The 27,880-nt window shown below is 51.5% G+C and overlaps 9 protein-coding genes across 9 annotated transcripts; 3 read left to right on the plus strand and 6 right to left on the minus strand.

Moving 5' to 3' along the window:
• Positions 1-466: 466 nt before the first annotated feature.
• A1O5_13015 (minichromosome maintenance protein 7 (cell division control protein 47)) lies at positions 467-3,084 on the minus strand (the record flags this gene model as incomplete). Its single annotated transcript, XM_007753584.1, has 4 exons — positions 467-568; positions 644-2,555; positions 2,606-2,736; positions 2,785-3,084. The coding sequence occupies 4 exons, from the start codon at positions 3,082-3,084 to the stop codon at positions 467-469; spliced, it is 2,445 nt and encodes an 814-aa protein (XP_007751774.1).
• Positions 3,085-3,605: 521 nt separating this feature from the next.
• Positions 3,606-7,419, plus strand: A1O5_13016 (uncharacterized protein; the record flags this gene model as incomplete). Its single annotated transcript, XM_007753585.1, has 2 exons — positions 3,606-3,707; positions 3,757-7,419. The coding sequence occupies 2 exons, from the start codon at positions 3,606-3,608 to the stop codon at positions 7,417-7,419; spliced, it is 3,765 nt and encodes a 1,254-aa protein (XP_007751775.1).
• Positions 7,420-8,191: 772 nt separating this feature from the next.
• On the minus strand, positions 8,192-10,345 carry A1O5_13017 (uncharacterized protein; the record flags this gene model as incomplete). The annotated part of the gene is made up of 3 exons (XM_007753586.1): positions 8,192-9,177; positions 9,220-10,093; positions 10,163-10,345. 3 exons carry the CDS (start codon positions 10,343-10,345, stop codon positions 8,192-8,194), a joined length of 2,043 nt encoding a protein of 680 aa, XP_007751776.1.
• A 312-nt stretch (positions 10,346-10,657) lies between these two features.
• On the minus strand, positions 10,658-12,415 carry A1O5_13018 (uncharacterized protein; the record flags this gene model as incomplete). Its single annotated transcript, XM_007753587.1, has 5 exons — positions 10,658-10,987; positions 11,038-11,109; positions 11,164-11,208; positions 11,261-11,459; positions 11,508-12,415. 5 exons carry the CDS (start codon positions 12,413-12,415, stop codon positions 10,658-10,660), a joined length of 1,554 nt encoding a protein of 517 aa, XP_007751777.1.
• A 598-nt stretch (positions 12,416-13,013) lies between these two features.
• On the plus strand, positions 13,014-13,922 carry A1O5_13019 (uncharacterized protein; the record flags this gene model as incomplete). Its single annotated transcript, XM_007753588.1, has 1 exon — positions 13,014-13,922. One exon carries the CDS (start codon positions 13,014-13,016, stop codon positions 13,920-13,922), a length of 909 nt encoding a protein of 302 aa, XP_007751778.1.
• Positions 13,923-14,230: 308 nt separating this feature from the next.
• On the minus strand, positions 14,231-15,127 carry A1O5_13020 (uncharacterized protein; the record flags this gene model as incomplete). Its single annotated transcript, XM_007753589.1, has 1 exon — positions 14,231-15,127. One exon carries the CDS (start codon positions 15,125-15,127, stop codon positions 14,231-14,233), a length of 897 nt encoding a protein of 298 aa, XP_007751779.1.
• A 3,811-nt stretch (positions 15,128-18,938) lies between these two features.
• Positions 18,939-22,619, minus strand: A1O5_13021 (uncharacterized protein; the record flags this gene model as incomplete). The annotated part of the gene is made up of 6 exons (XM_007753590.1): positions 18,939-21,282; positions 21,330-21,459; positions 21,630-21,840; positions 21,889-22,176; positions 22,298-22,513; positions 22,608-22,619. 6 exons carry the CDS (start codon positions 22,617-22,619, stop codon positions 18,939-18,941), a joined length of 3,201 nt encoding a protein of 1,066 aa, XP_007751780.1.
• Positions 22,620-23,959: 1,340 nt separating this feature from the next.
• A1O5_13022 (uncharacterized protein) lies at positions 23,960-24,781 on the plus strand (the record flags this gene model as incomplete). The annotated part of the gene is made up of 2 exons (XM_007753591.1): positions 23,960-24,066; positions 24,151-24,781. The coding sequence occupies 2 exons, from the start codon at positions 23,960-23,962 to the stop codon at positions 24,779-24,781; spliced, it is 738 nt and encodes a 245-aa protein (XP_007751781.1).
• An 880-nt stretch (positions 24,782-25,661) lies between these two features.
• Positions 25,662-27,756, minus strand: A1O5_13023 (uncharacterized protein; the record flags this gene model as incomplete). The annotated part of the gene is made up of 2 exons (XM_007753592.1): positions 25,662-26,532; positions 26,585-27,756. The coding sequence occupies 2 exons, from the start codon at positions 27,754-27,756 to the stop codon at positions 25,662-25,664; spliced, it is 2,043 nt and encodes a 680-aa protein (XP_007751782.1).
• Positions 27,757-27,880: the final 124 nt, after the last annotated feature.

The following is a 27,880-nucleotide window of genomic DNA, read 5'->3' on the forward strand; positions in this document are numbered from 1 at the left end:
GGGAAAGGGGCCTGTGCAGCATGTACCGACTTCAGCTATTGACTGGTCACTGCCCAACGCTCTCCCTTACACACACAGCTCTTGCGCTTGGTTGTTGGTTATAAACCTTCATTCGACTCTGGTGTTGCTATCCATCTCTCTGGATCCCGCACCCACTCCAAGCCGCTCCGAACAATCGTGAAACTGAGGACTCAAAATTCAATATCGCAATACGGTGTACCAGTTATCCATTCAGAGACCCCGTGGTACAATCCAAATTTTCATGCAATGCAATGACATTCAATGTCGCAGAAACCAGCCAAATCCAAGTCCATCTGTTGGAAATCCGCCAAACAGAGCGGCTCTGAAAGTTGTCTGACACTTCGCAGACGTGTAAGTGCAGCTCACCGGACTGGCTCGCCAACCTGAGAAGGGTGGAAGGGGATTTTGCTCGCTCTAATCCCAACGAGGAACTCCTGCTGCTCACTCAGTCGTCGTCAGCATCGCCCATGTCCTCATCGTTGTCGTCGTCACTGTCTCCGGCTTCGATCCAGACCAACCGGGTGTTATTGTTGGCAAGTTGCCAAACCTGAACCCCGCAAGTTAGTACACCGTTCACACTTGAGAACAACAACAAATGGGACAAGGAGACTAGTTCACTTACATCTAACAATTCATACTCCTCGAGGGTTCGGGTGAATTGATCATTCGTAAACCCTTTCGCGGTCACCAACTCTCTGACTCTCGCGAGATTCAGCTCGCCCCTTGCACCACGGCCAACACTCGCGGCTCCTGAATCTCTCATGCCGCGAATCAGGTCGTATATCTTTGAGCTCACGGTCTGATCACCTTGGGAGCGCTGATCGTGGTCCAAACTCGCCTTTGATACCTCGATCAATCGTAGCGCTTCATCGACGTCCTCATTTACCACTTCATTGCTGAATCTCAGTCGCGCAAGCGCCTGCGACAAGCGTAAAACACCAAGTAAAGTACGAGGCGACGTATGCGTAAACTGCTTCTTTGACCCCTCATCACGCTTTTGCTGTTGGCGCATTCGAACGTACGCGCCGACCATGTAGTCACTCACTGACTTAGGTACATTGGGTCTGAATGTGCGCGCTTGAGCGATATATTGCCTCACTTCGTGGGGAGAGAAAACGACGCCTTCCCCTTCACGCTCTGGATGCCGATTGTGCATGTGCACGTGGCAGACGTGCTGAGCGAGTTCTTCATCTGCTTCACGGGACGGCGTGTCAAGAATCAGGAAGAGAATGTCGAATCGAGAAAGTAGAGCAGCGGGAAGGTTAATATTGTCCACAGGAGAGATCCTAGGGTTGTACCGGCCATAGAGGGGATTGGCTGCTGCAAGTATCGATGTTCGTGCGTTTAAAGTAGTAGTGATACCAGCCTTGCTGATTGAGATGGTCTGCTGTTCCATGACTTCGTGTATGGCGGTTCTGTCTCCGTCGTCCATCTTGTCGAATTCATCAATACAGCAGATACCATTGTCTGCTAGAACGAGTGCGCCGCCTTCAAGAACCATTTCATCGGTGACAGGGTCGCGCATTACCGCTGCAGTCAACCCGACACCACTGGATCCGCGGCCGGTCGTGTATACGCCTCGAGGTGCAACTTTAGTGATGTATTTAAGTAATTGCGATTTGGCCACACCAGGGTCCCCCATCAAGCAGACATTGATGTCTCCACGGATGCGCATTCCGTCACCCATCTCTTTGGTTACACCGCCAATGAGGAGAAGAAGGAGGGCCTTTTTGACATCCAGATGACCGTAGATTTCTGGTGCTATGGAACGAGCCAGGTATTCGTACATGTGTCCAGATGCCTTAAAGGATTCGATCTTGCGTATGATGCGGGGATCTGTTTTCAGGTCTTGGTAAGCTTTTTTGTGCTGGGTGATATGCTGTGCCTCCAGATACGTATCAGTCAACAGACCGGCTCGGATAGCTCTGAATCCTGTGTAGGGGGTTGGCAGAAAGATGCCATCAATGTCAACAATATCACCAGGATTCATCTGTCGCGCTAGACTACCATTGCAGTGAACGGTCAGCGTCCTTGGAATGTGACCAACAGGAACTTGATCTGCCATCTCCTGGATTTTGACTTCCTGAAATGGGAGGAACTTCGAAGCACGTGTTGATGGGAATAGTTGACCCTTGGAGTCATTCTGCTTGCATTCCTCCGACGGGCACATTTGCAGCGGTGTAAATTGTTTGGCAGAAACTGGTTGGAAGATTTCGGAACCACAGCGATCACAGGTGTAAGCTTGAATTCGTATGCCCGGCTTGACGTCTGATACTCTAGTAGTGATACCACGAACAGTGATCAGGTGGCCTAGGTGTTCTCCGCGCACTTGTCGCACCGCGAGCGTCTTCTTGCCGACATCGGCGCCTGTGGGCGTGACAGGTTTGAAATTCAGAGTGTACCTTCTGGTTAGCTCTGCCGGAAATGTCGACACAGGAATGGCAGCTTCAGCATCTGCTTCGGTCGCTGACGCCACGGTTTCGTTCCGTTTTGCTCGTTGCGCCATGATGATATCGAGGACATCGTCTTTAAATCTACTCGTGCGTCAGAACCTAGCCCAAGGGAAGCGATGCAAGTTCCATACGATATCTCTTTGCTTGCTTTTGGCATTATCTTGTCCACCGCCTCCGAAAATAGATCAACGTAGTGCTTGGTATTGTTCGTGACTGACTCAACAAGTCTTAGGTGCATCTCATCTCCCAACGACTCTTCAAACTGTACAACTGTCAGTGGCTGGATCTCTCGACTCGACATCACGCATACCTCTTTCAGATCGTCCAGCTCTATTAGGATATTTTGTCGCTCTCGGTCTGCAACCTCTTGAAGCATTTCCATGTACTTCCTCTTGGGCCGCCTGCGAGCCCTGTTGTGGTCTTCGCCTGCAACATCATCCATAAAATCATACTCGTCGCTGGTATGATCGCCATCGAGGTGAAGGTCATTGATAGCTTCGGCAGCTGAGTCTGAGGACGTCTTCGAGGTTTCAAATTTCTCCAGGAAGGACTGAAAGGCGTCCAATTGCTTCTCGTAGTCGGCGAGCGCCTTGTGCTGCAGGAGAGCCATGGTCTTGTGTGCAATTGGAAGATGTGGAAAGCTGCCAGCGTTGTACCGAGTCGAGCAATTGAACAATCTACGGAGTACGAGGGGGTTGGGCGGTGCCCTCAAATGCAAGCGCGTCGCGTCGCGCGTTAAGTGCTACTCCGGAGCAAGAGACCGTGTATAGCATTATCCAATGAAAATAAATTTTATTGTCTGACACTATGATGCTGGAGCTCTTTGAGCTCTCAGAGAGAAATTGTCGAGAATGCCTCAGTCAGACACTACCTGATTCTTTGCCGAGGCTCGACGAGTGGCAATTGCCTCCGAAAGGACATCGCTTGAACATCTCTCAACAACCTCCTTCATTCATTTTGCATACCATCATAATACATTTCTCTGAAGAAACCTACACGTTACTGAACATCTTTACCTTCTCTCCAAAGTCGTAATGCGCTATCACTGTCATTAAGAGTCTGTTTCCGCTAATTTGCGAGGCTCTTTCCCAACCGGCTGGACGTTGCTTGCCTTTCACAACATTCGAGAAGATGCCTCCTCCCGTACGTGCTGAGGTGGCGCTGGTATCCCTCCAGAATTGCCTGGTGAATCTGCCTCCTGGACTGATTGCATTGATCAGCAATACCAATATTGTAAGCTACCATTGTGAAATGCTCTCTTCTGCTGCTCACCTTCGTTAAGCCCGCTCAAAATGTTGTCGTCGAGCTACAATATCGGTCCCAGACCCTCTCCTCTGGCGCTGTCTCCAGTGGCAATAGCGCCGGCTTCCAACGATCTGCCTACGTTGGCTGGACAGGGATGCCTAGCCGGGCGAGACCGGCGTCACTTCTGAATAGCGAACGAGCTCGACCAGGAACCAGAGAACAGGATGGTCAAACCGTCGAGATTGATGCGACATTCGCAAAGCTGCTCGGACTATCTGAGGGCCAGAAAATCGGTATACTGGTCCATCTTGACCCGCCTGTTGCTCACAGTATCAATATCGAGCCACTGACACCTGCCGACTGGGAGGTTATTGAATTGCATGCCACTTTCCTGGAATTGAACCTCCTATCTCAGATTCGTGCACTTCCAAATCCTGCATACAGCAGTAAAACTACCGTTCAGGCAGAAAATACCCACCCCTTGACCCTACACCTGTCACCAACATCAACAGCGAATATCGTCGTTACTTCTTTGGTACCGCCGGTCCCGAATACCGTACCATTCGCAAAAATAGCCCCAGACGCCGAGGTTATTGTTGCGCCTAAGACTCGACCCAAATCTGGTAGGAATGACAGAAGGGATGCAAGGAGCACAGCAAGCAGGAGAAGCGGCAAAAGCGGTGTCAGTAATGCCCGTAATAGGACGGGGCCCACAAAACCTGCAGTGTTCATGCGTGCGATCGATCGAACAATAGCCGGGAGCTTTTTCGACGAAGACCTAAACCCATCGCAACGCAATAAACTGTGCATCTGGCTCAGTAATGATGTGATTGAGTCTGAGAGTCTGAGAGCTGCGACATGGGCAAATGTCACTATTATCAAACCAGCCGGTATGCGGGTTCAACTGGATAGTAGTCAAGTCAACCGGCTCAAGGAAGAAGAGAACAGCGAAGTTGGAAGGCCGGCTTCTAAAGTGGTCGCCCAAATCCTTCCCTGGCCTACCCCGGTTGACAGGAATCACGCGGTTCTATCCGCCTCGCTTTGCAAAATGCTTGGTGCCGAAGGGATGGTTGGGATCATTGTTCGAATTCAAGCTACGGGGCCGCCGTTGCCCCGATATTCTATTAAAAAGTTCCAGTTCTATCCCTTTCTGCCCGCGAATTCAAAAAAGAAAGATGGTCTCCAATTTGGTGGAGATTCGAAAGCAGCAAAACAAGCCCTGGCTGACAAAATCCGACTGACATTCGCCGGAGAGGACGGATTGCTGTCAGGGCCAGTCACTGACGGAATGATTCTCCCGGCCTCTGGAGACTCCTCTTCTGCGGCATCGTTTGATGGCGGTATTCTCAGATTTCGCCGTCCAGCTGAGGCTGAAGAAGATCCCGACAATTCTTGCCCGTGGGTGCTAGGACAGGAGCAGGACCATGAATTTGAGATCAAGGCTGAAGTTGCCCGGTCCGTGGAATTGACGACCATATTTCCAACCTTCGCCCATGGCATACCTAACAAGCTTCCCAAGCTGATAGGCGTCGATGGTATCTTAAAGCAATGCTTTTCAAATCTAACTTTGTGTTCGTCTGTTCTTTTGACTGGCGGCGTTGGGTCAGGTAAGACTTCGCTCGCTCATTGCATATCACAACAGCTGCGGGAGGATTACGTCTTCAACGTGACGTATTTTGATTGCCAGAAGCTGGTAACCGACGAAACAAGAGTCTCCACGGTAAAGGAAAATCTTACGAGGTTATTCATGTCGGCGTCTTGGTGTGCAAGATTAGGCGGACAGTCAGTCGTCGTCCTTGATGACTTGGACAAGATTTGTCCCGCTGAGACTGAACTGGAGGTCGGAAATGACAATGGGCGCAGTCGACAAATCACCGAGGTTCTGTGTGCCATTGTGCGCCAATACTGCAGCATCCATTCTGGTGTCACTCTTCTGGCAACTGCACAGTCGAAGGATTCGCTCAACAGTATCATTATTGGAGGGCATATAGTAGGCGACATAATCTCCATAAAAGCACCGACGAAGGAAATCCGGCGAGACATTCTTGTGTCACTCACAAATGACGGGTCGCAAGTCAACAGCCATGGCCACAGCAGAAATCAAAGTGATACGCAAAGTATGTCTGAGAATTCTTGGATGGATCCGTCAAACCCGTCGTCAAGACCAACGTCTGCTGCTTCATCACCACCAGCTGAAGGTTTCCACCTCGCTCCCAGTCTCGATCTTCTCGACGTCGCTGGAAAAACCGATGGCTACATGCCCGCCGACCTCGTACTCCTCCTGGCCCGCGCCCGAAACGAAACGCTAACACGCATGATATCAGACAACGATGACTCAGACGCACCACCCACTCTCACGAAAGCCGACTTCGATGCCGCGTTGAAGAATTTCACGCCTTCTTCCCTTCGAAACGTAACATTGACTCACTCAACGACCACTTTTTCCTCCATCGGCGGTCTACACGGCACCCGCAATACCCTCCTCGAAACACTCCTGTACCCGACAAAATATGCACCCATCTTCGCTCGCTCTCCACTCCGTCTCCGCTCGGGACTTTTGCTCTACGGATACCCCGGTTGCGGCAAGACACTCCTTGCCTCTGCCGTAGCCGGCGAGTGTAACCTAAACTTCATCTCCGTGAAAGGCCCAGAAATCTTGAACAAGTACATCGGCGCTTCTGAAAAGTCCGTGCGAGATCTATTTGAGCGCGCTCAAGCTGCGAAGCCATGCGTATTGTTCTTTGACGAGTTCGACAGTATTGCGCCTAAGCGAGGCCATGATTCAACGGGGGTAACGGATCGAGTGGTAAATCAGATGCTTACGCAGATGGATGGCGCCGAAGGGCTCGAAGGTGTCTACGTGCTAGCAGCGACAAGTCGGCCGGATCTTATTGACCCAGCCCTTCTCAGACCGGGACGACTAGACAAGAGTCTGTTGTGCGACATGCCAGAAATGAATGATCGGCTGGATATTTTGAAAGCAGTCAGCACAAAACTACGCCTGAAGCCCGAAGTTGAGAATCGGTTACTCAGCGTCGCGCAGCGCACCGAGGGGTTCAGTGGTGCAGATCTCCAAGCGCTCATGTACAACGCTCATCTTGAGGCCATTCACGATTTGTTAGGTGACAAACCATCCGATCGGGAAAAGGGCAGGGAACTGGTCAACGGGACCAACAGCAGCAGCGGTGGCGCCACCGGTGGAGGAGGAAAACGGCGCAAACGCCACAGCACCCAGGGCAAGCACGATTTCTTCCATTTTCTGTATTCGCCCGAAGAAGACGCACTGGCCAAGAAGTTCTTCGGCACGGGCGCCTCGGCGATGGAGTCAAAAGCGGCCATCGCCTCGAAGCTAGACGAGCTGAAACTGGCGCGCAAACGCGAAAAGGCCGCCCTGAAAAACACCTTTGCACGTCGCACACCGTCGTCGACTGTGTCATCTGCTCTCACTCCCGCCAACGACCGAGACGCCGATGGAGACGGCGACAGCGGGGCGGAACCCGGCGGGTCCGGAGGCAAGGACGAGGTGGTGATCGAGTGGCGACACATGGAGAAATCGCTCGCGACGACCCGCAGCTCCATCAGTCCTGAAGAGAAGCGTCGCTTGGCCGCCATCTATGAGGAGTTCGTGGTCGGGAGGAACGGCGAGATGCCCTCTGGTCAAGGCGGGACGGGAGTCGGGGGGAGGACAAGTTTGATGTAACAATGGAAAGAAAGAGAGGGGTTATTAAATCGGATACTCACAACCTATGCGCTTCTGTTCTGATATAGAATATTACATACATATGAGTAGGTCCGTAGGCAAACAGGTGGGGTAGGCCGGCAGTCAGTCAGTCAGGCCATACCAGGCTCCGATGTTGATGGGTTTATGGACCCTTCAAATCGCAGAGTGAAGACCCTCTTGTCCTGCGAGCGAGCAAGGCGAGAGGTACACACGTACAAATACCCATCCAGTTCCAGTTCCATATCATGTAAAAAGGACCAAGTGAGAAAAAGGTCAGGAATGAGATGGATTATTACGGGCCAGGAATTCTGGAGAGTCTAGGTTCTTCATAGCACATGCCCCTTGCCTTGCCTTGCCTTGCCTTTCACTCGTTCATCCTGATGTCCTTTCGCACCAGGAGACTACGTAGTGGTCTCTCCCTTGCCTGCTTGGGCCGAGTACGTAGTCCCTAGAGAGCTCACGTCTATTGCCTGTCGAACAAATGTGCTCGCATTACAAGCCCGAAAAGAAAAGAAGAGATAAAAGCAAAACGGGGAGTAGAATTTGAGAGCCGGTACAGTAGGTAACTAGGTAAGTTGGGAAGTAAGTAATCTATATTCACTCATGAAACCTCCTAGCAGTATTGAAGTTAAGTAAAAACTGCCTCTATCCCCGTCATATGGAACGCAACCCCTGGATTAGAGAGTCGAGAAGCTGAACAGCAAAATGAGTAGTAGTAGCTGCAACAGCATTGGAGCCGTGGGTATCATTCTTACTTCGCCGTCGCTCGACTAATTGCAAAAACGCCAACAATAACAACTGCAAGCGTGACAATGGCGCCAGGAAGAAGCAGGTCATTCGGCACACCAGCAATAATCTGGGGTTGTTCTTCCTGCCGTTGCTGCGTCATGGGTGGTGCTCGTTTCGATCGTATCGTCTTTGCTACGGGCGCAGCTTCTTCTTCTTCTCCCTCTTCTTCATCGCCCTCGTCTGCGGCTTCTACTATTGCTGCCTCCTTGAGTATGGACTCTGGAGGAGTGGGCGGTTTCGAAAGCTGAGGTCGCGGATCCACCGTCGTGGCAATTGGCGGTTGAGCCGGGTCATGCACGAACAAGTCGACTTTATCTCTCTTCCCTTGTCTCGCTAGCAGTATTGCGTCGAGAAGATCTTGATCCGTGGTGATAGAGACTGTATCGCCCTCATTGTCCAGGTAACTCAATGCATAACCTGCTTTACCCAATTTGCCTTCCTCAACAGTGGCTTCTCCGCCTACGGATTCCACTTCACCCCCTAGTTTGGCGGTGACTTGGTCGACCAGTTCGGCTAGACCGCTGCTAGCGTGGACTTGTATCCGATGGACTCGTCCGCTGGGGGCTTTGAACTTGAACGGGAATGGTGTCTCCGGCGATTCGACAGACGGAAGGACCTCCGAGTGAACATCGTCTCCTCGGTGCGAAGCGGAGTCGTGTGGCATCACGCTGTCCCCCCTTTCAAATCCAGGACGGCCAGACTCTGACTCCATCATTGAACGATGGCCAGGAGTCGTTGGGCGATGGCTGCCTTCACCAGACATGATGGATTCGGTGTCGTTGTCCATTGACAGCCAGAACTTGTTCCATGCCGGGCCCTCCGCTTCTCCGGAATTCATAGTGTTGATCTGTTCGAGGGTGGCATACGTTAATTTGAGAACGTCCACCATGCCGACGATCTCACCCTCGCCGTTCATAACGGGGAGATTGAGGTAGTGTCCATCTAGAGCTGTGAGCACTTTTACCCGGGTTGGGCACAGAAAAGACTTACCATGCATCTTGCGCAGAGCAGCCTGAATGCTCATGTCTGTGGGCGCAAAGTCCGGATGAGGCGTCATGACTCTCACGACACTACAAGTTGACGGGTCAAGACCAGGGGCGATGACACGTAATACCACATCCTTGCTCGTAAAAATACCGGTGATAGACCCTTGATCTTGCACCAGCACTGCGGTTGTGTGATTCTCCTTCATGAGCTGAGCCGCCTCTTTGACCGACGTCCTGACCGAGACGGTCGTAGGAGGGAGCCCATTCAGCACCGATTCCAATGTAGGTCCCGACATCTTCTGTCTCAAAGCCTCGACATACTGGATAATCTGTTGGGGTTGGCTGGAGCCAAGTTCAGACTGTACGCCTTCCAGGGCATCGTACAACTTGCGCGAAGAACTATATGCACGTTCCAGCTTTTCCATAGCCTCGTAAAAGCATTTCGTGATGTCAAGAATCCCGGATATGTCTTGGTTTTCATCCATGACAGGCAGATGTCTGAATCCTTTTCGGACCATGAGATCCAGGGCATCGGTGGCGCTCGTGTCAGTTCTCGCGCACAACGGGTTCTTGGTCATGATCTGTTCAATGGTGACTTGGTTAGCTTTAATGCCGGCGCCGACAACGCGGAAAGCCAAGTCCTTTGCGGTGAAAATACCCGCGATCCTCTCGTCGTCGTCGGTAACCAAAACGCAGTCTTCTCTCTTGGCAGCCATCAGCTGAGCCGCCTCGGCGACGGTGGTGGAGGGCTTGATCTGTAAAGCCTGACTGGGTTTGAGGGCCAGGACTGTCCCCGGCGGTGCCTTGCGGGTGTGTCGGGCGCGGGAGGGGACGTGCTTCTTCTTGCTGAGGTCGGCTTCCATCTTGCGTCGAATTGCCTAGTAGCAACAGCCCATGTATGTTAGGCACCGAGCGGGCTTGAACAAGATCGGGATAAGAACACGCACCTCGTCTCTCTTACTCTGCTTCTGTCGACTTGCAGACACGGTGGAGGTGCCAGACATCTCGCTGGGGGCTGTATTGGTGGAAGACTCCATCTTGGGACGAGGGATTGCGGAAGGAGAGTCTGCAAATGGGAGTTGACCACGCCGGTTGGGCGTGCCTCGATATGTGCCGCTGACCCCGGACATGGTTGATGACATGGAGGCAGCGAGTGATGTGGTTGACCGAAGATGGTCTGTGTGGGAAGGGGTCGCGAGCACAGGTCGTCTAGTTCGTACCGAGTACGAGGTAGTTGGGACTTGCTTGAGAGTTTCTCACAGATCCGAAGATTGGATGCAAAGTTGCAGGTGAGTTCCCGCTTGACTGTTGGTTGCCGGAACAGAGGCCTACGTAAACAAACGATCAGGTGACATCAGGTGACTTGACAAACTCCATCTGGCTCCCTCAACCTCCCGAGGCCGCTACGAGGTACCCAGTACCCAGTACATGAACCCCGATTTCTACACAGACCTCTTACGCACAACCACCCACATGTCCTTCTGCTGATGCGTCCCACAACAGCGGGTATCCCACAGATGCAGCGGGTCTTTAGCCTCGACCTCAAACCTCCTCAACAGTTCCACAAACACCTTGTTCAGTTCCATAAACGCAACCGGCTTGCCCAGGCATTGATACTTGCCATAGCCGAATACAAGGTCGTTGTTGCGTTCCATTTCCTTGAGCTTCTCGGCTGAGGACTCGTGGCCATGCGGATCAGAAGCAAGGATCCAGCGCTCGGGGCGGAACGAGTCGGGATCTGGTGCGAAGAGCTTCGGGTTACGATGGATTGCCTTGACGGAGGACCTGCTCGATAGTTAGCATGCAAAAGGCAGGCCCGGACGATCAAGTCTTGCCCAACTTTGATTCCACCAGGTACGACGTAGCCACATATCGTGTCGCCTTGAGGAGGAGTCTGCTACGGTTACTATAACGAAAACGATATATAAGGTACGTACTGGAAACTGACCTTCTTGGATAGCTCACCGGTCACAGGAGGGTACCAACGGAGCCCCTGTATGATGTCAATTTTTAACAGCTTGGCAAGAAAGAAACCCAAGGTCAACCTCCTTGATACAGGCTTGAAGATATGGCAGCTGCTTTGCTTGAGCCTCTGTAACGATATCTGTTGCCCCTGCGGGAATCTTTCCTTGCGCCAAAGCTTGGTCAATCTCGGCCATGAGTGTGCGATAGATTCTTGGATTTGTCATGATACACAAAAGGGTTGCTCGGATTGCTGTTGCCGTGGTGTCAGAACCAGCGGTTCTATCACGAGTCAGTGCTCCAGACAACTGTGTTCAACGTGAGGCGGACAAATTGAGGACACTCTCCTGCTTTGCTTCCTCCTGGGCGAGCCCATGCCGAATGAAGCTTCCCAACATGTCCTCTTTATCTTGGTTGGGCTTCCCGTCGGGACCAAACCGCTTGCCTACCTGCTCAAATGCAATCGCTTTGACCTTGGCCACACCCATATTACCGTCTCCAGCTGCGGCCAGCTTTTGTAAGAGGCCAAGATTCGTCATGAACTTCAGGAACCCCGGCACGGTGGCTGTCCAGGTGATGTTGGGGAAGAGGGCCTCCAGCTCCTCGATGTAGCCAAAATTGTCCTCATCGTCACGTAGATCGTGGAATTTGGCATCGAAGGCGACCTTGCTCATGACATCGCTAGTGAAGAAGGCAACTTTGCGGGCCAAGTCCATAGGTTTGATAATCCCATCCGTGCTAATATACTTCCTGTTGACAAGGTCAATCAACTCCAGGAGGGCAGCGTTCACATCCTGTTCGAGCGACGTGTTCTCCTTGCCAGAATACCCGGCCGCCATCTTTCGACGGAGTTCTTCATGTCGAGCCTCGTTGAGGGTGGAAAAGATATTGTCTTGACCTGGGTTCAGCCGCATGGCATAGTACCAATCTCCACGCACGTAGGGCGAGCGCGGCGCGGAAAGACGTCTCATAACATCTGGATCGGAGCAAATGAGGGTTTGAGGGCCGACGCGCACGAGGGGCCCGTACTTGTCAGTCAGATCACAGAACTGATCAAAAAGATCGGTTCGAGTGTGCAGTTTGAGCCAAGGGAAGATGCTCCATCCCCAGCCTCGAGGCCCCGGGATATGGCTAAGCTGGTACCACGATCTCAGCCAAGAAGAGATGTAAGCGACGACAAGGATCAGTAGAAGACCATCGGCCACTTTCGAACCTGTCAGAGACGGACCGGCAGACATGTTGAGCTTGCAATGTTCAGCTTAGACGGTGAAATGGGTTGAAAGATTTGTGTTGGTCACGACTTGCAGGTCTGTTCGGCGCCTCGCAGACTCTAACAGACTCAGAACTAAAGGCGGAGAGGAAGGATTACCACCGGTCCTAGATACGTCTCAGGATGTCCATGCCAGTATCTCTACCAGTTACATGCCGCCGGTTAGACAAGGGGAAGCCGGATCACGGCCCAGCTAATGCAACATTTATCTGCGCCAGGCCGGGTTGGTTCCGCCTGCTTTGGCGAGGACAAGGCCATACCGATCAAGAACTCAGGGTAATTCGTCAATCACTCTCTCCATGTATAAGAGAAAGGGAGTTTGTTGCGCGGTGTCCGACAATCTTCGGGGGGTGGAGAATCGAGATGCCTGCTGATGATCAAGACGGGGCCTACTTGACCAATTATGGTCATTCCTGTGGCCTCTTCGACAGCTCTCAAATACGAACATAATGCTTTTATGAGATATCGTCATTCAATTCGCCCCCGCGGGAGTCGATATAATGTCGAGGGTTGGAGAAGCTATCCACACAACATGCCATCTAAGTCCCATCATACGAACTGAAGCAATGTCTGCAATCAGAATCCCCAAGGGCTCTATCAACCTTGCTGGCCTTCTCTTCAAGCCAGCTTCCCTCTCCGACAAAGCCCCCGGTCTTGTGGTGATTCACCCCGGCGGCGGTGTGAAGGAGCAGACTGCCAGTACATACGCAAAGCGTCTTTCAGACCAGGGTTTCGTGACCATCTGCTACGATGCCGCCCACCAAGGCGACTCGGAGGGTCTGCCTCACTTTCTCGAAGATCCCTCGGCCAGAGTCACCGATGCTTCTGCCGTGGTCGACTACCTCGAAAGGCTCGACTATGTTAACATGAACCGCATCGCCGTCGTCGGAATCTGTGCCGGTGGTGGCTATGCTGCCGCTGCTGCCAAAGGCGATCATCGTCTCAAAGCCGTCGCCATGGTCAGCGCTGTCAACATTGGCGACGGTGCTCGTTTCGGATGGTATGGGAATGAGCAACCATCCAGCCAGGTCGCTAGCCTTGACCAAGTCGCTCAAGCCATCCAGGCCGAAGCTCAAGGTGCCGAAGCTGCCACTGCGCCATACGTTCCCCCAACACCGGGGGATAATACCCCAGGCGATCTGGCCGATGCGTACAATTACTACTGTACCCCGCGGGCGCAGCACAAGAACGCGCAGAACAAGATGTTGCTACGCTCTGTGCCGTTGGTCCTCAACTTCGATGCCTGGCAATTTGCCGATCTATTCTTGACGCAGCCTGTCCTCATTATCGTGGGCGAGAAAGCCGAGAGCAGATGGCATTCGGAGAAGATCTACAAGATCTTGGATGGCAAGAACAACAATGTCAAGAAAGTTGTCGTTCCAGATGGGAGGCACATGGACTTCTACGACAAGAATGACTTTGTCAACCCTGCAATTGCAGATATGGTCGACTTCTTCAAACCAGTTATGGCTTGAAACGAAGACAGGGCATAGTAGGCTGAGCGTCACCGTAGCGAGATGCAAAGTATTGCTTGATGCGACCGGAAGGTTTCTGAACTGATTTTCGGGGACGAAATTTGTTTTGGGTCGGGTACCTCAAGTTATCCGTGGTACCAAGCTATGAAACCAACGCAGTAACCAGATCAGGATTGCGATGAAATGAATGCCTTCATTCGGAACTCTCGGTGCATTTTTGTCGTCGGACAAACAAACATTCCAGTAGCCAACGAGTCGATGTCTCCAAGATGTGCGGTTGCGGTCATGGTTTTCGTTTGTCTGTCGTTTCAGTTCTGCAGGACTTTCGCGCAATCAATCGCCCCAAAAGTAGATGGGTCCACCTCTGCGAGCAGGGTGGACCAATCTATGTCCCTGATCGTTTCCAAATCTCTGGGTGATCGCGTTGTATCTGGGCTGTACTGTACCTCTTGGTAAGGCTGTTCGGGTGCGGTGACGTTCTCAAGGACACCGCCGTGGACAGTGCACACTAGTTGAGGGCTGATTTGCCAGTCAAAGTTTACAGCTGTGTTATTGGGAATCTCAGTGTGATTGAGATCCTGGGAAACTCCATGGTCTGTAGGCATATTGGCGTTGTGAGCCTTCTGGAGTAGGTTCGCAGAGATGCCATGTTCCGTGCCACTGTTACCACCACAACCAATGTTGGCAGCATTGACAAGGTCCCCTTGGGTGGCGCCGTCGTTGGTCGTATTCGGATGCACGTTGGGTTGGGGAGCCTCTACAGAAGCGGTTGAAAATGGTCCCTGATTGCTAGCACGACCGACGTTGTTGCCAACTTCAGCCGGAGCCACGATGGTGTTTCGGGCCAGTCCATTTACATCCAATCGCTCCCAGAGAAGAGTCTGGAAATCGTCCAACACGCGTCGAGTAATGCGCTCCGCATCCGCTCGGTCCAAGCCAGGAAAGTTGCGAACCTGGTACTCCACTTGATCGGGAATAATATCATCAGCAGTCTGAATGATGGCTTGTTCAACAGAGTCAAAATGTTGATAAGGAGATTCTGGCCGACTTTCGCTTGGAAACAGAATGTCCCACACTTGGAACCAGCGGACCTCTTGCGGCGTCAAAGGTGCTTTCTTCTCGTAGGCCTTGCGACGCTCCTCAGTCATGATGTAACGTTCTTCCGCGAATTCTGGATCGACGTGTACCTTACATGGCTGTGGCATTTTCGCATGCTTGTCTAAAGTGGCCTCGTCGACGAACTGTTCGGAACAACGTTTACAAAAGTACTTTGGTCCACAGTGAATAGTTCGCAAGTGGTACGACAGACTCTTCGTGTCCGAGAAACCGTTCGTACATGTTTTGTACTTGAGTCCATTCACCGAACCCCTCCTGGATTTTCCGGGATTTAGTTTGTGGAATTGACATGCTAATTTTCGATTGGGTCTTTTGGATGACTTCGGCTGCTCGGGTGTGTCATTTTTCCTGAATCCGCCATTGTTTCGATGGTCATCTTCTTGGTCACCTCTTTTCCTCTTCAGGTTGTTCGAGTTACCCTGTGAAGTCGGTACTGTGGTGGAGCTGCGAGCGCCATTGGAAGAAGATCTATTGCCAGCTGATGTGGAAGAAGTTTCAATGGATCTTGTTCGGAGTAATCCATTCACATCCAACTCTCCCGTACGAAGCCACCTTGCGAATATTGGAAGAATTTCTCTCTCGGCCCAGGCAAGGATCGTCCGAATAACCCATTCGTGATGCTCGCAGGCCTCGTAGCTGTCGTCTGAGGCGCAAGATTCATCCTCGGATGTCTCCTACTCCGAGTCGATTTCGGGCCCCGTGGAAATCGGGAGCAGGGGAGCTTCCCCCGACTTCAAAGGCGATGAGATCGTAAGCTCATGCGAATTAGGTACAAGGCCAACTTGGTATGTGGGACGATGATTCTCGGCTTCTAGTTTGAGCAAACCCCTAGTAGAAGCTTCGTGTGCAGAATTTAGTCCCAGGATATCCTCGTCAATTATGTTGAGGGGCTTGGTGGATGAGGAAGAATGCAGACTAGCGCAATGGTACTGGAGTTGGAGGGAGTTCTGAAATGTCATCACACATTCTTGACAGGTAAAAGTTGTAATGGGGTAATGGGTGGATCTCATCTGATAGTTGGGTTAGCTGATTCGACGACTTTGCATTGAATCGAGAAGAAATACTCTGCTCCCGAAAGCCTGCACCTATTTCTAGTGTTAGGTCACTAGATTGCTTTTTCTGGATTGCGTTGAAGTATCGGTCCAAATCCATTGCCTCCTCCGTCATCTGGATTTGAAAATCAAACGCCCTAAGACCACGATGCTCGCTCCAATAGCCGGAGTCTGTGGTACCGCCATGGCTCGATTGAGTCTCCGAGTCTGCATGTTGGAACTTGACTTGCTTCGGAGATATGTGCATTGATGTCTCATCTTCGGAACGAATGACCGCGGGGGCCTATAAGTGTTTGTGGGAACCGGGGTCCAGTGTCCGAGGATGGACTGCAGGATGGATTCACCACATCAAGAATCGGCGTTTGGAGATGAGAACTCCATCTATCTTCTCCGCAGCGAATCGGTGTTGTGATCGGGATATACTTGTAGTGGCGGGATTTTGGCCTGGCGGGACTGTCACCTGTGTTTCTTCGTTTTAATCTCTCAATTATTGATGTAGAGGCCGACGGGTTTGCCTTCGTTCCTGCCATAGAATCTCGCTTTTCACAGACATGCGCCCATAAATTCACCTGTGAAACGAGCCCGGCCATTCTAGCTGCGATCTTGGTTTTGGACGTTCGTGGGGCGTCTTGACGGACGGCATCGTCCGCGGAGTCTGAAGTCATTATGCCTGTCGGAATCAATGCTGGAATGAGATTGGAACTCGTAGAAGGGACTGTTACAATAAAATAGAGACCGTTATCCGTTAGCTGATAGATTCGTTTCAGTGGATTTCAAATGGCATGGATGAATGATCTCAACGGCGCAGGCTGCCGGAGGAGCTGAGTGTGATCCATCGTTGAAGATTGGAGCCAACACTAAAACTCGCGTCTGGGGAAATTCCGCAAAGCAATCGATCCGCAACGCAGAATCCGCGTTCCTAAATCCTCGTATTTCCCAAACTGCGCCATCCCTAAAGGAGCAGCACCGCCGCATCGATGAGAACGCCACCTACTAAAAGTGTGGTTGAAGTTTTTCTTGTGGTTGAGCGTTGAGGGAGGAGGGAGGCCTGAATTGGCTTTGCGGATTCCGCGTTCAGATAACTTGCAATTGTAACTGTCGGAGGTCTTGGGTTCGAAAGGAAAAGGTTGAACGCATATATCGCACAGCACTATGCCACAGTTAGAAAGAGATGATATGCAGCCGTGCACTCGTATGCCAGTACGGATACTGGTGCTGGTACGCTGCAAAATGGACAATAGAGACACTCGTCAACGGAAAATGTTCGATGTAAATGGATAAAAGCGATCCAAAAGACCGAGACAAACCTTACACTTTAAAGCTAAGCGCAGGTGTAAAGCTTTCCAGCAAGAAGCGCAACTTTCCCGCTGATCAGGCCTCAGTTGGAAACGGATGCCAAAATGAGTTCGAGCTCAACCCATCAAACAAGTGTTCGTGTAGTCTTGCAACACCACCGCAAGCATTTTGTGTACAGCAACATGCCCGTCGGACCTTTCGAGACTTACGCGGGAATAATGGTCAAACTTCAAGAGAAGTACTCCCGAGAAGTCCATGGTCCGTCTGTTACGCAGTTGCAAAAGTGCCTTCTTTGCCAAGATCTAGCCCTTGAGATCATACCAAAATCATCCGTTTGTTTGCCGCCCTATTGAGCGAAGTCAAGGACTGAGTATGCTACAGCTCACCTTTGCCGACGCTGAGTCAAACTTTCAATCTGCTCGAGTCTTCCTTGGCAGGGGACGGTTTGACCGGGGCATGACAGAAGCTTTTCATCACCCTGAATTGATGAAATCAGGACTTCCATTTGGCAACACTTATCCGGAGTTGTGAACCTGGACGGCGACAGCAGAAGAGAGTGTCGTCTTTGTCCGACGGATATTTTCAACAAAGCAGGCCAAGGGATTCATGTGGCTGAATTTGCTCCTGTTGGTCGCAGTTGGAGCTGCGGTTTCTATAATGACGGACAGAGGTGACCTTGGTGTCGCAATAAGTGCAGGACTCTTTGCCGTTCTGCAGCTATTGCAAGGAGTCGCTTCTTGGGTACTTCATTGAGAGACGCCATCCGATGTAATCGGGGACGAGCAGCTGTGGGAAGCTGTTCGAGCCAGCTCGAAGACAGTGAGGTGGCATGAGATGAACTAGATGTCGGCACTCACAAAACCATCTTGTTATCGTGAATGGTGCGTGGACCCTGGTTCCGGCAGAAGCTCGATTATTGCTGGTTGTTAATTCGTAAATTATCCAACTGGCTGACTTGAAGTGGCCGAGATCGCTTGATGAAAAGTTACGAGTCTGCCAAACGTCTTCCTCGGCCGCGGCCACTGTCTAAGAATGACCAAGCATTTGTATCTGCAAAGATCAAAGGTGGCCTTAACTTACAATGGAGGTTACATACCTTGAGATGGGGTAGTTACCTGTCTCTCAACCGCGTGAGTAAGCTCTATCGGAGTAGCTCTCATTTTGGTCAATTATTCAGTGTTTCGATGGTAGATAGGCCGCGCCGTGCTGATGCTTGTCAGGATGCACCTTTTTCGATTCGGCTCGCAGGTATACACGCATTACTGGTGGGTAAGGTTCGAGTATTATGTAGGACAGAGAGGACAAGACGCTGGCAGTTCGACTTCCGAAGGGTGGCTGAAGCGGTCTAGTGCCTTGGCATTAATAGTGCTCAGCCTTGCTCAGCCTCGTCAGGATAGTGCGATGACTTGTGACCAAGATAGTGGGGACTTTCGTCTACTTCTCGTATGTCCTCCGTACATCCCTTTGACAAACCTAGACATCCTCTGTCACTATTGCCATCACTATTTAGTGGCCAGGACTATGACGAGGGCGTCTTTCAACGATCCATGGCCTAATGCCTCAAGCTCCAGACTCTCTTCCGAGGCTTCTCCACCACTTCCCCTGGCTCTTCAACAACACCCCCCTGCCAGCTCTTCCAACGTGAACGCATGCCGGGTATGGAACTCCGCGTTCTCTTTGCTTGTTCGTGAGGGGGAACGTACGCAGGGGACAGCAGCGATGCGGAAGACGACACTGACTGAGTGTGGTGATGCCCCTTATTCATGTTGGAAGCGGGCATTTCGACCTGCTCCACGAATGCGACGGTGCTTACCGCGTTATTGACCTCGTGCTTTAGATCGACTGAGCTTTTTACAATTCGCATCGTGGGTCTCACTTCTTTATCTTCCTTTTCGGCGCTTCCCACTGCGGTGCACTCGTCGCTAGACATGCGCCGTGTCTGATTCGACCGCAGCGGCAGCTCGTATGTCAAAATATCATGGCTCATGGTCAGCAGCGCGGCGTCTGATGGCTTCTTCGTCTTCTGGCCGCCTCTTCGATCGATCGCCTTTATCTGCTCTTGGAGTTTCGCCAGGTCCTTCTGCCGGCCTTGCCATTCGTATGTTTCACAAAGTTGCTTCATTGCTTGTATTGTGGCCGGATGCTCCTCACCAAGAACTCTCTTGCGAGCTTCAATCACCTGGAGCTCTATTTCCTCGGCCATCTCGGCCTTCTGGTCAGAATTTTGGCGAACATAAGTCGCGGCTAGGTCTAGCATGCTGATGAGAGTCTCGGGATGGTCTTCACCTAGAACTTGTTGTCTGCGCTCCAGGACCAACTTGTTCAGTGTTTCTGCCTCGTCATAGCGCCTCAGGTGCCCATAGGTGATGGCTAAGTCGCGCATGGTGAGTAGGGTGTCGGGATGGTTCAGTCCCTGTGTTCGTTTACTCACTTCCAGCACACGGCCTTGTAGGCGCTCAGCCTCCTCGTATCGACCTTGTATACCATGAAGAGACCCCAGATGAGCCACCGCCCGCAGCAGGTCTGGGTTGTCCTCCGGGACGGATTGCTTTGCGGTAGCCACTGCCTGAAGCTGCAGTGCCATAGCCTCTTCAATTTTGCCCTGCTCGAGAAGAATGCGTGAAAGACTGGTGTGGCTAGCCAATGTATCAGGATGGCATGCTCCGAGTGAAGCTTTCCTGACGGCTACAGCTTCGGATGCTGTCTCTTCTGCACGACCATGGTAGCCCTTGACCCTAAAATATGTGGCTGCATTGTGTAGTAATGCCGCCTTCGATGTCGAAACTCTGCCATCTTCGGACTGCACCTTATTCTCCAGCACCACCTCGACATGAGGTAGATATATCTCGCAGCTTTTCCATTCTTCCCTTTCGCCAGGGGGAAAGACAATTGAAACAGCCACCAGTGCCTGTTCCGCCCAAATAGCGGCTTCTCCGTGAGACTGCAGCCACTGCTGTGTCACCAGCTGCACCATCCGATGCAAGCTGAATGCTGCATGGGTCTCACCTCGTAGCGTCAGGGGGCTTTCTTCGACTAGAGAAAATCGTTTCAAGAGCCCACAGGCTTTTTCAAAATCGATGTCTAGAAGGCTCTGATCTCGTCTTCTAATTAGCTCGTCGGGAACACAGTGCCTGTCCAGGAAGGCCAGTAGAGAGAGAATATCGGCAGCCAGACGGTTCTGTTCTTTGATCCGTGTGAAAGACATCATCCAAGTTGTCGTCACTGCGTTTCGAGCCTCATCCTCGGCCATGGTGCTAGCAGCGCTATGACCAAGGAGTTTCAGCGCGTTGAGCCTGCTCTCCTCATATCGCTGTAGATATCTCTGAATGCTAAGGGTGTTCTCCCAAATGAACGCCGCGGCCTGAGTCAGAGCCAGCGGTATGTACTCCAATTTGTTTGCGAGTTGAGTGATGTCCTCTTTCTTGTATTCATCTTCATCCTCAAGAATCTTGCGGACAAGACCAATAGCTTCCATATCGGCCATACGCTTGACTTGTAGCAATGAGCTCATCTTCACCATCCCGATACCTACTTTCTTGTCTCGGGTTGTCAACAGAACGGCGCCATGTGCGCAGTCTGGTATATAATCTGCCAGCCTGCCCGAAAAACTTCTTTTGCCTTCAGCATTAGAGGACTTGAAGAACATGTCGAAGTCGTCGGCGTTATCAACGATCATTAACCAATCCTCACTATCCTTCTTTATACTCAGCCAGTTCTTCACAAGGCTCAGGATGTCTGCTTTAGGCGAGTCCGCTCCTGGTATCTTCAATTCCTCGGCCAAATCCATATATGATTGATGAAATCGTTCCAAATTGCTGGCATGTATCCAAAATACAGACGTCTTAGGATGGGTTTCTCTACACCAATGGGCGTAGCTGAGGGCAATCTGAGTCTTTCTGTGACGGTGAGTAAAGTAGTAGCTTAGACTTTCTGATGAGCATACCCTATCCCACCAAGCCCGTAAAGGGCTGCTCGCCTCTGCCATCCAGGATGAGGTGAGAGTATCTCAATCAAGCGCGCGATAATTTTCTCACGGCCAACAAAGCTCGAATTCTTTTGATATGGTACAAAGACTAGGGCCATGTCAGCACCTGTTCTTCCGACAAGTTTCTCGTTGGAGAAGGAAAAAAAAGGGACAGAGCATTCATATACAACAAAGGAGATACTCGAGTTCGGCGATTCAAAAGCAGCGTCAATATTATATGAGGCAATAGTTGCTCATTCAAAATTTCACGTCACTTACATGTAGGCGACTGAACATTACTGGTTTGAGAACTCTTCTGGACCGGAGTTTGAAGTGCTTCTTCGACCAATGCTACTAAATCGTCTTCGACTTGCTGGTAAGCCGAGTTTGGTTCGGGGAATTTGCAGATACTTCTGTGGTCGCCGTCAAGCGCGATGGCAGTTTCTCGTTGTCCCGAGAGACCAAGAGTAGCAGATTGCTTGTCCACAATCTGAAGTATGTTAGTTGCGGCGCCCGCGATAATTCAAGGTCATCATACCAAACCCAGCGGTCCCATTGGCAGTGTCTCATAGAATGAGAGTATCTGATAGTCTTCATACTGATGTCTGAACTCGTCCTGGAGATGTTCAGAGAACAGCGAGTTGTACTTTAGATTATCCATGAAAGTATTCTTCTGATTCCGCAGGATGCATCTGGCAATATCTGCAGCAATGTCGCCCAATTGAGCATGACGGCCTCCTCGATGAGGAGTCGCGAAGAAGACCAATCCGAAGGTCGCTTTGCGAATACTGGCGTATTTGTCGTTGAGTTTCGCTTCAACGAGTGCCTAGGTAGAGTCAAATGGTGGTCCCTGGGACGGACAACTCGATTCTCCTGAAAGAAGTGAAATAGAGATGCGCGCAAGAAGGGGCTCAGAGTACTGACTAGGAGGGTAAATTTCCACTTACTCTCTTGACAACAATACCCCCCAGACTGTGTGCGATGAATATAATCGGCCTGTGCGGATCCACTTGCCTTCGTTGCGCATTGAACCGATCAAGCAGGTTGACAGCCTGCTCGTTGACGCCAGCGGCCGAGGTCTCGATCGCCACGTTGGAGTTATATCCGAAGAGAAGAATCCTTGCATTTGGCAAGCGCTTGGGAAGGAAATCGCACAACCACATCTTCTTGTTGTCAGCCGTCCATGTGGCCTCGGCATGGAATTTTTTGTTGATCGGATTTAGGCCATGTACGGCCACAATGCTGGATAGCTGTTACCCGGAGGGACATGGTTCAAATGGAGATCTATACAAAGCCAGATCATGGCAGGATATGGAAGCAGTTGACCTTTGACTTAACGTACTCAATATCAGCATCGTGTGGATCAACAAGTATCCGAAGGAAGTTTTGCTCGATGGTAGCCTATTGGTCAGTTCAACTTTTTGGGTTTTGCTGAAAGGAGAGATAGAGGGACGGTTGGGTCTCCGTACCATGGTCAAGAAGGATACTGATATCCACTATACCGTGTGACCTAGGTTGTGACGACGTGAACGCTGCCAGGATAAGGCGATTCCCTAGGACCATAAAGAGGTCTCTCAACCGAGGAGACCTGTAACATGGGGATGAGGGGTCGTGTGCGGTTTTTGTGACCGAAATACGCTAAAAAGAATGCTCGATGTTCGGGAGTGTGTCGGAGGTGTCCTGATAGATCTCGATATCGGAAACTGTCAACGAAAACACGAAGGTTGATGCCTTTGACTTTAAAAAATGGCTGGGAGAAAACAAAACGCACAATCGGTCTATCGAATTCCCACCCGTGCATGAGGATGCCACATCAGCAACACGCAACTCTCGTGGTGTGAGACGTGGTGCACTTCCCGGGCCTTCTCCTTGTAGAGCCTAGCCCGGCAAGTAGTTTGGTATATGAAGCAACATCACGTAATAGCTCGGGATCGGTTTGCTGTCTATCGGGAAGAGGTTGAATTGGCCTTGGTATTTGGTGCAGGGCCGTCTGCATACTTTGTTTACGAACCTGGATCAGTGCAGAGAGCATAACTTCGTGTGTCACGAGGCATGGAAGACTCGTACTGAGAGATGGGCCAATTGGCCTTACAAGATTAGTGCCCAGGGCAGCCACCAGGGATGAGTGTCAAGGTCGGATGCTCGGGGGCACGCTGGGTTCAAAAATAAGTGGCACAGTCTGTCTCAGAATATGTACCCAGTACCGGAAGATGTACCTCAAGAGTGCTCAATACCGTCAAAAGCGATGATTCCATCGGAAATATTTGACCGCATGGTTCTGAATGACAGAGGGCCACCGTTTCCAAGGTAAACGGAATACGCATAACCAACAAAGGCCACCGCTGTTGGAACAGCAAAGGACTCTGAAGGTGTCTATTTTTCAATGCGGATTGGGGAAATGACCCTCCGTCCACCTCACTGCGCCAAGATATTTGGCAATTCTCCATACAGGGAGTTCAGCCTCGTTGTGCGAGCGGAATCACAGTTCAGCCTCGTCAAAATTTCGAGTGCGGAGAAAGAGCGCACTTCAGCACTTCCTCCAAAATACACCTTTCTTTTTTTTTTTAGTACATAGTTCGGAGGACAGAAAACTCACTTCCGGAGAAAATATGGCCACCGATACAATGATGGACACGGTTATGGTAGAGGCCGGAACGCAAGTGTCAATCCTGGCCTCGACTATCTCACACCATGCACCTGCAAAATCAGAAAAACTGTACGTCTGCTTGTCTTCGAGGCGCCAGATTGCGCTGTTCTATGATCAAATCTTACTAACGAATTGTTGTCCTTTTCTCCCCAGCCCAACAACGGTCGAAAAGCCCACTCCATACACCTACGATCTGGGCTACCTGACGGCGACCGACCCAAATCCCCTCCCCGCCACTTCACAACTTCTCTCTCAATCACTTTCCGACCGCAACGAGGCGCTCAGACAAGTTGCCCGCGACGGCGCCCAATCCCTCCTGAACACCCTCCTCACGACTTGCCCCATCCAGTCGACGACCGATGGCCTAGTAATGACCCCGCCCGCACCGCAACACTACCTACCAAGATGGAAACCGCTGCCGAAGCCGAAAGCGCCGACGAAGTGGGAATTGTTCGCCCGTAAGAAAGGTATCGGCAAATACGGAGGCAATCTGAAGGGCGGTGCCGCGCAGGAGGAGAGGCGGAAGAACCTGGTCTACGACGAGGAGAGCGGCGAATGGGTCAAGAAATGGGGCTACAAGGGACGGAACAAGAAGGATGAAGGAGAATGGCTTGTCGAGTTGGACGACAAGGCAGTCAAGAAGGAGAAAGCAGGCGCCGAAAGTGGCGACGGCAAGACGTTTAGAGGGGAAGGGAGGAGGGAGAGGAAGGAGAGGATCAAGAGGCAGGAGCGGCGGCAGAGGAATAATGAGCGGACAAGTAGAAAGGCTGGCAAGATGGGTTGATCGTGGGCAACAACAAGGACCGTCGCAGAGATCTAGTGGTTGATGAAAAGGAAAAAGAAAAAAAATAACTCCAAGTTTGGGATCAAGCGGCTGCGTCTGCTCGACCGGCGAACCAGCCAGCCAGCCGGTGGCTCTTATCAACCCTGTACCGGAATGGGCGCAAAATCATGGTGCTGCTATCCATTCGTCCCCCCTGCAGGAATGTATACTTGCACCATGGGGGGGGGGGGTCCACGACGGGCGAGTGGCGGCGTTCTGCCAAAATGATCTCGGAGAGCATCCGACTAGTGGGGGAGCTCGTGTTCGAGAAAGGCCAGGTCAATCCAGGGTTGGACGGGAACATATCGCGAAGCTGTTGAAAGACACTCGAGTGATGAACTGGGCAATATCATCCGACAGGAGGCAGCATCTTCCGCCGCTGTCTGCATTCGACTCGAGGCATCGCGAGTCTATGGTCTCAAAGATCACTTGTCTCCTTCTATTCAACCTCACTCGGCGCTTTCTCGCCATGACCAGTCCAAGCTCTAACACGCACCTAATCATACAAAGAGAGCCTCAGTCTGCATCCTCCTCCTTGCAGTCTCTACCTTGGTTATACCAATTCTCCTCATGAATCTTCATCATTGTTTCGAGGCGAAAGCCAGAAGAAAGCCACAATGCAATGCAACTGCAAAGAGAAATGCAATGCTAAGGGAAAACCAGGGAGATAGATAATACAAGATATATCCTAGAGCCTTTCAATGCCAAACAGTCGTTATAGGCAAGCTTATCCAAGCAGCGCGTTCAAAGGAAAATGGACATGTCTCAGTCCGTGACGCATCCGAACGGGAAGATGTCGGTTGAGAATCACAACAAGGCCATCGACACATACCCGAAGACGTCACATTCTGATAGGAGAAAGTCCTGTCAGCTCAGGCAACTTCTGGTCAAGCGACAGTTTGGGAGGCTCTGGCGTCACCATCCGTGGTACAGCGGGCACGGATTGGCTAGGCGCATGCGCACTGTTAGATCTGTCTCTAGCACTTCCACCCTGAGACAGACTCCTCTGTTTTGTCCTCGGCGCCATCGACTTGCGGTGTGCTGCAGCATCTGCACTTCGAGGAGGAACAGGTTGCTGTGCAGATACCTGTCGATCAGCAGCCGCCGGTGGTGGTGGTGGTTGCTGTTGCTGACTGCTGCCACTGGAAGAAATGGCCCTCTCGTCCACGGCAAGGTCCTCACTTTCATTAACCGACCCTTCCCGCTCGTATCGGTATTCTTCTTCCAGGTACTCCTTTTCGGTCCAGCAGCCCTGCCAGCAATTCTTCCAATCCATGACCAGAAACTGAAAGCAAAAGGCATCGATCTTCAGGCAAGGCTGAAAGCAAATACACAAATTTCGATAGTCCATTTTGTTCTTTTCGGCATAGCTGTTAAGGAGGCTGAGGTGGCATGTGATGGCGAATAACAGGTAGTAGTTGAAGGGCGGCAGACGCGACAGTTCGTCTCTCAGCAGTTGAGGCGCCGAAGTCGCACCGGCGCACTGGGTAGCAATCTTGTTTTGCACGGATTTGGGAAGGATCTCGTCGGGCAACTCCCGCAGCCATGATTTGAACATTGATCCGATGGTGTTGATATCATACAAATCAGGCTCATCAAAAAGGTTGATATCGAATTCGGTGTCAAAGCGCCGCTGCCAGTGTTTCACATCTCTTCCGCTGCCAGGAATCCGATACAGGCCTTCTTCCTCGGCGCCATTCATATTTAGGTAGCTGCACAACATGTTTAGTACAGGGCCAGAAGACTTAAGAAGGATCAACATACTCAATGCACCGCCAAGGCAACGCCGGCATCCAAAATTCAGTCTTGTCCTTGGATAACTCCAGCCGTCTTGCTATCCTGGTTTTCCGAGTTTGCTTAACAAGTGGCAGGTTGATTGTCGTACATACGTAATTGTCATCCGTGACCGTCAGAACTTCGCGCTCGTTGCTGCTCCCACTCCGTGTAATCTTCCCGAAAAAGCCTTTCCCAGCCTTGCCAAGGCGGTCGCCCACGCCTTTGCCGGTTTGCCCAAGGTTCGACAAAATTTGAAGGGTTGATCCGTCTCTGAAGGAGTGCGACATGGGTATGTTCCCCGTCTGCCGATCTCTCTTTATGGATTGCGAGTCGTCACGAGTCTGAGTCTGCCTATCTACCGAGCGGTTTCGAACGCTTGCATTCCCCTCAGGGCCAAACGCTCTCTCTCGGTGTTCGAGTTTGATGGGTGCAGTCCTTGGGGATGTGTCGTCGTGGTCTTTGCCTACATTGGAGGTGTCTAGCTGCAGGTGGCTCGGGGGCGGGTGCTTCTGCTTTGGCGTTATTTCCTCCATTTTCACGGTCTTGGTCCTTGCGAGAATGCCTCCAAACTTAGACTTGGTCTTTTTGGCCGCCAGGACAGGCTCGAGAGAGGGTTGAGAGGGAATCGACTCCGATGAGGCTGGGGGCTCGTTGTCATTGATGGGGCCGCTTCCTGATCCAGCTTTCGGCAAGTCTGGAGTCGAACCTTGCTTCTTTACTGAATGTAGGGACCTCTCCTTCGAACTAGCCCGGCTCCTTCCATTTGGCTTCTCTGCGCCCTCCGGAATGCTGGTTTCCGAAGCATGCAATTTGTGGGAAGATTTGGAGGCCATCAAGTTGGAAAAGAAACCCTTAGAGGGATCTCGACCATGCTTTGGTGATTGAGGAACAGGCGAAGGAGGGAATTCGGGCATGGCTGTGATTCGGGGAGAGCTGGGCCCTGTACGCGAGCCATCATTTGGACTGTCTTGAGATACAGAGGCTTGATGCGACATAAAAGATGGCGGAGGGCCTCGCAGATATGGAGATGTCGGGGCTGACCGTGGAGTGTGAGGAGAGCCCGTTGAGCGAGGGCTCAGCGTCGCGGGAGTTAGACCATTAAGCTCCTCATTGTTTTCAGGAGCCAAGTTGAGATGGGGCAAAGCTGAGGCTTTTGGCATATCTGCAGCTCCTTAAAATGTCATTCACAAGGCCGACTGCAGGTAGCCGGCCGTGTTCTTCTAGTCGGACAAAGCAGCAGCTGGCGCCAGATCACTGGGACCGCGATATCCCCCGTCGAATGTA

Source organism: Cladophialophora psammophila (genome assembly GCF_000585535.1).
Source record: "Cladophialophora psammophila CBS 110553 chromosome Unknown aczJe-supercont1.40, whole genome shotgun sequence".
In the NCBI taxonomy this organism is placed as follows: Eukaryota; Fungi; Ascomycota; class Eurotiomycetes; order Chaetothyriales; family Herpotrichiellaceae; genus Cladophialophora; species Cladophialophora psammophila.